This window comes from Herpailurus yagouaroundi, unplaced genomic scaffold, assembly GCF_014898765.1.
Source record: "Herpailurus yagouaroundi ecotype Mexico unplaced genomic scaffold, PumYag 196, whole genome shotgun sequence".
Taxonomy (NCBI): Eukaryota; Metazoa; Chordata; class Mammalia; order Carnivora; family Felidae; genus Herpailurus; species Herpailurus yagouaroundi.
In genome coordinates this window covers 13,973,482-13,982,356 of record NW_024412427.1, presented here as the reverse complement: position 1 = coordinate 13,982,356, position 8,875 = coordinate 13,973,482, and the positions used below count along the sequence as shown (strand labels likewise).

At 43.5% G+C, this 8,875-nt stretch overlaps 1 protein-coding gene across 1 annotated transcript; it reads left to right on the top strand.

Moving 5' to 3' along the window:
* Window positions 1-3,971: 3,971 nt before the first annotated feature.
* Window positions 3,972-7,261, top strand: LOC121012354 (beta-defensin 115). The gene is given in 2 exon segments (XM_040447424.1): window positions 3,972-4,065; window positions 6,932-7,261. Coding segments are annotated over 2 exon segments (333 nt in total). The 3' UTR covers window positions 7,171-7,261.
* Window positions 7,262-8,875: the final 1,614 nt, after the last annotated feature.

The window sequence follows — 8,875 nt, the reverse complement described above, 5'->3', positions numbered from 1 at the left end:
ACTAGATCTTAAATGTTGCCACCACAAAAGAGGTCAAAAAAGAAAACCGTAACTAGGTGTGGTAATGAATAAAAAAAAAATGGAAAGGATTAAAAGAGATCATAGACTGAAAGATGTTATTTGCCAATTGCATAGCCAACAAAGAACTCGAATAGAGTACATAAACAACTCTCAAAATTCAATAATTAAAAATATTCCATTATCTTTGAGTAAATACCCAGAAGTGGCATTTCTGAATCATAGTGGCATTCCCACTAATGGTGTACAAGGATTCCTTTTTCTCCACATCCTCACCAACACTTGCTGCTTCTTGTCCTTTTGATTTTAGTTGTGCACAGGTGTAAGGTGATATCTCCTTGTGGTTTTTGATTTGCATTGTCCTACTGATGAGTGATGTTGAGCATGTTTTCGTGTGTCTGTTGGGCATTTGTGTGTCCTCTTTGGAAAAATGTCTATTTGGGTCTTCTGCCCATTTTTAATTGGATTATTGTGTGTGTGTGTGTGTGTGTGTGTGTGTGTGTGCGCGCGTTGAGTTGTAGAAGTTCTTAATATATTTTGGATATTAACCCAATTTGAAAAGATGTATGCGCATCTATGTTTACTGCAGCCTTATTTACATTAGCCAAGATATGGAAGCAACCCAAGTGTCCATCAATAGATGAATGGAGAAAAAAGACGTGATGTATGTATACACAATGGAATGGTACTCAGTTGTAAAAAGGAATGAGATCTTGCCATTTGCAACTACGTGAATGGACCTAAAGAGTATTATGCTAAGTGAAATAAGTCGGAGAAAGACAAGTACCATACAATTTCACTGATATGTGCAATTAAAGAAACCAAACAAATGAACAAAGAAAGAAAAAGACACACAAAATCGTCTCTTTGATACAGAGAACAAATTGTGGTTGCCAGAGGGGAGTTGGGGAGAAGTGGGTGAAATAGAAAAAGGAGAGACTAAGAGGTACAAACTTCCAGTTACAGAATAAATAATTCATGGAGACGAACAGTACAGCATAGGTAATAGAGTCAGTAAGATCTTAATAACGTTGTTTGGTGACGGATGGTGACTTCACTTACCATGGTGAGCACTGGGTAATGTAGAGAATTGTTGAATCATTATATTGTATACCTGAGACTAACATAACACTGTATGTTAGTTATGCTTCAATAAAAAAGTAAAGACATACTCCTCATAAGAAACACAAATATTCCATTTAGAAAATGGGCAAATGAACAGGGATTTCACCAAGGAGGATGGCATCTAAGTACAAGAAAAGATGATCAACATCAGTAGCAATTAGGGAAATGCAAATGAACACCAGCAGGAGATACTACGCATTATCCGTTAGAACAGATAGCATTTAAAACCATGGCAATACCAAATGCTGATGAGGAGAGACTGAATCTCTCATACATTGTTGGCGAGAATGTTAAATGGTGCAGGCACTCTGAAAAATAGTTTGGCAATTTTTTTTTAAAAAGCTAGCAATCACCCCCTAGGCATTTATCCAGAGAAATGAAAACTTTTGTCCACAGAAAAATCTGTACACAAATATTTATATCAGCTTTGTTTGTAATAACCAAAATCTGTAAACAGCCAAATGTTCTATAACTGTAGTACATCCGTACCATGGAATACTACACAGTGACAGAAGAAACAACTATTGATAGATGCAGTGATCTCACAAGGTTGCGTACTGTATGATTCCATGTATATAACATTCTCAAAATGACAAAATTAGAACAATGGAGAATATCTTGTTAGTTGCCATGGGTTAGGGATGTTGGGGAAGTTGGGAGCTAGGTAGCACAAGGAAGATCTTTGTGGTGATTGAATAGTTCTGCATATTGATTGCTTACACTGAACAATGCCTGTGATAGAATGACATAGAAATATACATAAACATTGCACCAATGTCAGTTTCCTTGTTTTGACGTTGTGCTGTAGTTATTCAAAACAACATTTGGAGAAACTATGCAAAGGCTACACAAGATTTCTCTACTGTCTTTGCAACTCCTTCTTAATCTATAATAATTTCAAGATAAGATTTACATTAAACTAAAAAACGAAGACAGTTATAGCCAGAAGATGTATGTGTTTGGTGAGACATTTTCCCCTGGTTGCAAGGAGCAATGGATTTGGAGTCATTTGGGACTTTATGGCTTACCAACTGTGTGGCCTTAAGAAAGTCAGTTGACCTTTCTGAGCTTGAGTTCTATTGCAGAGAATGGTCTTTATCAATTTCCTAGTCCAAACTTTAGTCATTTGCATATCTTCTTACAAACTTAACAACCTGCCATATTATCTACAGGCTGTAGTGTCACATATTTGTTGTCTCCCACCCCCATCAGAATGCAAGAATTTGCTTTCTTCTTCTCTCGGAACTCTGTCTAGTACAGAGATTCACACCAGCCAGTTCACCAGTCCTCCCTGCAGGACCTGAGAGCAGTGGTCAGGCAGACTCCATATGTAGCATTTGGACACCAGGAACCACCCCATCTCCCAGACAGTCCAGCCAGTTTCAGGTGGTTCTAATCATCAGAGGTCTGTCCAATTAGTGAAAACCTGCCCCGCTGCTGTTTCCAGCCAAGACTTCTGGTTCTGCCCTCTAGGCCTGCATAGAACATGTCTTTCAGAAGATAGTGACCCTACCTCTCATCCACCCATCACTGCTTTCCAGGTTAATAGATCCCTCCTTCCATCGTTATTCAGGCACAATCCCCCCAGGGTAATAGAAAGAACATGTGCTCTTGAAACAAGTAAGCCAGACCCGAATCCAGACCTCAGTCCTAAGCACTGTGTAACCCTGGGCAAATTACATTTGCCTGTCGGGATCCTGTGAGGATTCTAGGGGCCCATGTATGGAAAGTGCTTACGATGGCTACTGAAAGACAGTAAGGCTTCAGTGGATGGCTTCACGCTCACTGCTTTTCCTGGAGAAGGGACTACTTGGATATCAAGGGCAAAACAGGTCTCCTGATATCCACCAGGCTGTCCCTGATACCTGCAACTGTAAGAAGAAGAGAGTAGACTGGAAGAGCCCTGGGCCCATCAAAAGGTGTAAAATGACTATACCACAGACTAAGGACTCCAAAAAGAAAACCCAATGGATTCACAGACACACTTACTGATGGAGCCCAGGCAGTCTCCCCTTTTTGTTGGAGAATCTGGCGAGGGGGGGAGGGTAGGTATTTTTGCTGTACTCTTTGATGGCTGAAGTCTAAGAAAGTCGCAGAAGGAGCCAATATTAAGGATGTGGAGTAGGAAATAAGGAGTAAAGGCATAGTTAAAGAGTTGGATGTTGGGCTGGGTTAGGAGGGTCTTAGTCTGTTTTTTTTTCTTGCCCGCGGTATGACCCGAGGCAAACATCTTCCATTCTCTGAGGCTGCATTTAAATAGCTGAGAAATGCCACTTCTAAGATCTATCAGGGTATGAGTGAATACCAACATGCATTCATTAATTCATCGTTTTCAACAAACGTGCATTGGACCCTCTGGATATACAGAAATTATAGCCAGTCCCTACCTTCAGGGGCTCACTGTCAAAAGTTGCCTTTGACAATGTCAGTCTGATAGGGGAGATGAACTAGAAAAATCCTTAGTCCCAACTCAACATGAAAAACATTATGGCAGAAAGAAGGAAGCAGAAAGGCTGTGAGAACATAAGGGAGGAGGCTCCATTGCCCAAGGAGAGGAGCTTGAAAGGCTTCTTGGAAAGTGGGTCCATTCTCTCCACAGTGTCACAGACTCGTGACAGACTTCTAGGTCCTCTGCTAATTAATGCCTTCCGCCTTCCCAGATGATGTCTCGAGAAGGGCTCTGAACATTGGATCATCGATTTATGTTGCTAACCCACAAGCTGATGGGTGGTGGGGTGCTCTGCCCTTCTCTGATTTATTGTCCATGACTCAGCCGTACCCAAGACAATAAAATCCGAGTGAAGACCAACCTTTTCCGGCACATCAGTATGCTGCCGGATCGTTCCTCTTCCCTCTCAGGATACATTAAACTCTTGTTCCTGGCCTTACCTGTCCTTGTGCTCCTGGCTTAGGCTTCCCCAGGTAACCAGACCATGGAGAGGAGGGAAAAGGGAGTGAGAATGGCGTTCTACGGATAGAATTATTGAAAAACTGATCATGTGCGGCCGTGAAGACAATCTACAGAGACAATTGAGATGTAGTGAAAAGCCTTGGTATAGTGACTACGTCCCATAATAAGGGTGGTCTGTCATTTCCGACCATTATGGTGTTTTTCATGATGGCAAATATGGGTGGAGCCCAAGGTTTCTCATATGATGTCCCCTCCGTATGCAGAAGCAACTACAGCATCCCTGGTGTCCTTGATATCCTTGTCCCAAATGTCAACGGGGTCTCATCCCAGGTGTCTCTCACTCCAACCTACTTTCAATTGATACTGCCTCTGATAACAGGTCCCATTACTTTGCTTCTCCATTGTTATGTGGACTTGAACGTTCCTTTAAAGCAATCAGAAGAGCTATCTTGCTCTTGTCTTAGAACACGTATAGTGAAAAATTTGTAGGTTGATGCCCGATATCTGGAGTTTTGTAAAAACAGGCTCAAGGCGTGGAGCTGGTTAAGGCAGGTGATTCTGGATTCCAGATTGAACATGGCCATAGCTCTAACAATATGATAGATTTTATGACTGAGCAGTGAATAACTTTCTGACGGAAATATTTTCTGCTTAAGCTTCCTGGGGATTCTAAAGTTTATTGTTTTTTCATGTTTGTCCTTGAGAGGGGCACCTAGGTGGCTCAGTCGGTTAAGCATCCGACTTCGGCTAGGTCATGATCTCACAGCGCATGAGTGTGAGCCCCGTGAGGGGCTCTGTGCTGACAGCTTAGAGCCTGGAGCCTGCTTTGGATTCTGTGTATCTCTCTCTCTGCCCCTATCCATCCCCCCCTCCCCCCCCACCGGCTCTCTCTGTCTCTCAAAAATAAGTAAACGTGGGGCGCCTGGGTGGCGCAGTCGGTTAAGCGTCGGACTTCAGCCAGGTCACGATTTCGCCGTCCGGGAGTTCGAGCCCCACGTCAGGCTCTGGGCTGATGGCTCAGAGCCTGGAGCCTGTTTCCGATTCTGTGTCTCCCTCTCTCTCTGCCCCTCCCCCGTTCATGCTCTGTCTTTCTCTGTCCCAAAAATAAACGTTGAAAAAAAAATTAAAAAATAAGTAAATGTTAAAAAAAATTAAAAACCAAAAACTTTAATGATTATCCTTGGGCGGGGCGGGTGGGGGGGGGGGTGGTGGGCAGAGAGAGGGAGACACAGAATCCGAAGCAGGCTCCAGTCTCTGAGCTGTCAGCATAGAGCTGGATGCGGAGCTCAAGCTCAAACTCACAAACCACAAGATCATGACCTGAGCCAAGTCGGACACTTAACCGACTGAGCCACCCAGGCACCCCTAAAGGTATTTATAATGTTTATTTATTTTTGAGAGACAGAGAGAGAGCACGCAAGCAAGCAAGCAAGAGCGAGAGGGGCAGAGAGAGAGGCAGACAGAGGATCTGAAGCGGGTATGCCCTGACAGCAGAGAGCTCTATGCAGGGCTCAAACTCCCCAACTGTGAGATCATGACTTGAGCCCAAGTGGGATGCTTAACTGACTGAGCCACCCAGACGTCCCTAAAGTTTATGATTTTTATTTTCATGATTTCCTTTTGGATTATTGCTGCTAAAAGCTGCACCCTCTCTTGGATCAGCTTTTCAAACCGAAAATCTTTGTCAATCACTGAGTTGTTCTAGAAGCAAAAGAAGGTAATTCTGGGCTAATACTGAGTTGGTTTCAGCCTGCTTTAAACTCTAGTGAGGGCTAATTGGTCTTGGGGAGGGAATTAGAGCTGCAGAAGACATTTTGGGGAAAGAATTTGCACATTGATTCATGGAATCAGAGTCCTCTTAATTCTGATTTTTCCATTCTGAACATCCAAGTGAGAAAGAGAGACTTGGGAATTCTCTTCCAGGAGGGGAGTTTGGGGAAAAACACAAATAGAGGGAATCAAGATACTATGATCTCTCAAAGGAACCCAGGGTGTTGGGGAAATTGGGTGTGTACTCTGTGTTTTATAGATCCAGATAAGGTTGAGCCACAATGTCATCTAAGTGCAGAGTTTTACACCATCCAGAATATCAGCCTGCAGGTCGGCAATATACACTGATCTTTCAATGTTCAAAGCCCTGTTCTAGGGCGTCATTTGGGTCATTTGGGTCATTGGGTCTAGGGCTGTTCTAGGGCGTCATTTGGGTCATGTTCTAGGGCGTCATTTGGAACAGTGCCTGGGACACGCTCTGGTGTTCAACAAAGCACTGTTGACTGAATAATGAACAGAGTGGGGCAAAAACAGGAAATTAAAGGTATAGGTCCGTTCCTTGGCAGGCACCTAGATTTGGGGACAAGGAGGAACGAGTGTTGGTGAGACTGAAAAACGACAGGTGACAACATCACAAGTACAGAAATAAAGTCCAGTTAGAACTGGTTGAAGGAAGGGAGATAACTACTCTTTTTTTTTTTTTTCAACGTTTTTATTTATTTTTGGGACAGAGAGAGACAGAGCATGAATGGGGGAGGGGCAGAGAGAGAGGGAGACACAGAATCAGAAACAGGCTCCAGGCTCCGAGCCATCAGCCCAGAGCCCGACGCGGGGCTCGAACCCGCGGACCGCGAGATCGTGACCTGGCTGAAGTCGGACGCTTAACCGACTGCGCCACCCAGGCGCCCCAATAACTACTCTTATCTTGTACATGTCGCGACCAGTATTAAGCATTTCTACATGGACAGACTTAATTTTCCCAAGAATGCCATTACATTTCGGTAGTTCATTCTAACCATTATTACTATAATACTAACATCCGTAGTCGAATAGTCTCTACTCTTTTTCATGTATTTTGTTTATTCATCTTTTTGTTTATTTTGATAGATGGATGGGTCAAAAGGTGCAGTTGTAGAATTGGCAGATGCAGGCAATCTTGCAAAGAAAATGAGAAGAAGAAAGAAAAATGTGGGCCAAAAAGAATTTGCTGCATCCCTGATGGAAAGCACATATCGTTAAACCCTTATGAGAAACAACAGATAAGATGTCAGTTTAAGGCAAGAACAACTCAACATCCACCAACTCTTGACGTAAGACTTTTAACAGCCAGAATAATGAGTCAGTAAAGGACCTACATGGCCCCTAGCTCCTTAGACACCTGCTGGGTCTTCACATAATCCATTAAAGAAAATATGCTCATTCCAGCTCTCTTTCCGTCCTGCCTCTCTAGTCCTCTGTAACCTGATATCTCTAGGTTGTCCCAGGGTTTGACTGATATTACTGGTTCTCACTGCAAGACAGTTTTATAGGATCTAGATTCTGAATTCCTAAGGCTCTGACCACGCGCTGCTAGGTCCCTCAACATGGAAGTTTTCCAGGCTAACGCAGCTTCCATCTTAGCCACACATTCTTATCTAACGCCTCATCCTAGACTCTTGAGGTAGGTCAGTGTGTTTGGTCCAGAGGTCTTCTTTTGCCTCTTTAGCTCAAGGTTTAGCCCAAGATTCTGCCTCTTGGGCTCACTCTTGGAATTTATCCCTTACCCCAGTTCCCTAATCGCACTTGGCTTTCCAAAGATTGGCGTGCCCTCTGACTGGGAAACAACCATTGCCACCCTACCCAAATGAAAGGGGAAAATAGTAAAACAAAACAAAACACACACACACACAAACAACCAGTACCCCCAAACCAAAAAAACAACCCCCCAAATCCTCAACATTTACTGAGAACTTATGGGTGCAAGGCCTTGTCCTAAGCATGTTACATACATACTCTCCTTTTGTCCTAACAGCTAGCTCCATGAGGTTAACAGCGTAGTTTTATGTCTTTTTGCCAGAAGAGGAAACCAAGTCACAGAGAGTTTAAGCGACTTGCCCCAGGTACCGTTGACCACTGAGCTAATAGTTCAGTAGCAGGATTTTGAACCCATGATGCCCGAGTTTAGACATTATGCTTCTTCCCAGTGGAAAATCATTACTGCAGCACCCAGAACCAACCTCTTTAATGTGGAAGGTGTGGCGGAAGGCAAGGACTTGTGAGCCTCCTTGTGGTTAAAATGTGTAACAAATCCAGCCCTAACTTGCATGTCCAGGCACAAATAGTAATGATCCCGAGTTGCAGTTAAGGAAGGAGTTGTTCCCACTTAGCAGTCTTAGTTCAGAGGCCAATGCCAGTCAGGTCTACAGAGGAAAATTATCCCTTGCCTCTGTTGACGTAATAATCTGGAGAACACAGTCTGGAGACAGTGTGCAGCAATCCTCACCATCATGGCAGATTCTAACCATTCAATGCCTTTCTCAAAGGACTTTCACATCATTTTCCTCATTTCCCTCCAACCATCTACCATCCCAAACCTCAGAAGAGGTCCTTAGGATAGCTGGAGAGTGGATCAGAGGCTGGATCTCCGCTTACTTAGGCACAGAGATGCCAAATAATATTTAAACTTTAACCCAGACCACACCAATGGCTGCAGAAAAGCCTTAGAAGCCACCTGTTCTTGTACATGTTTTTCTGCGTTTTTGGCTAGAGAAATTATGCCTACAAACGGACGCAGGTGTCAGAGGGTTGTATCAACATGCCTCCAGACCATAGTCCCAAAGAAGTGAAAAGGGTGCAGCAGAAATTCAGATGCACTAATAGGATGTGACTGGATCTATCCCCTTACTACTCTGAGCCTCCTTTTGCCCACTCCCAAAATGAAAGTGTTGGACTAGGTAATAAACTCCGTAAGCCTTTCAACTCCCAAAGCCTTCTTTATTCTTCACATTATGGTAAAAATCCACTCTCTGGATCCATGACTTCAGATTCCACTTTAGAAAGCAAAGGCATGGA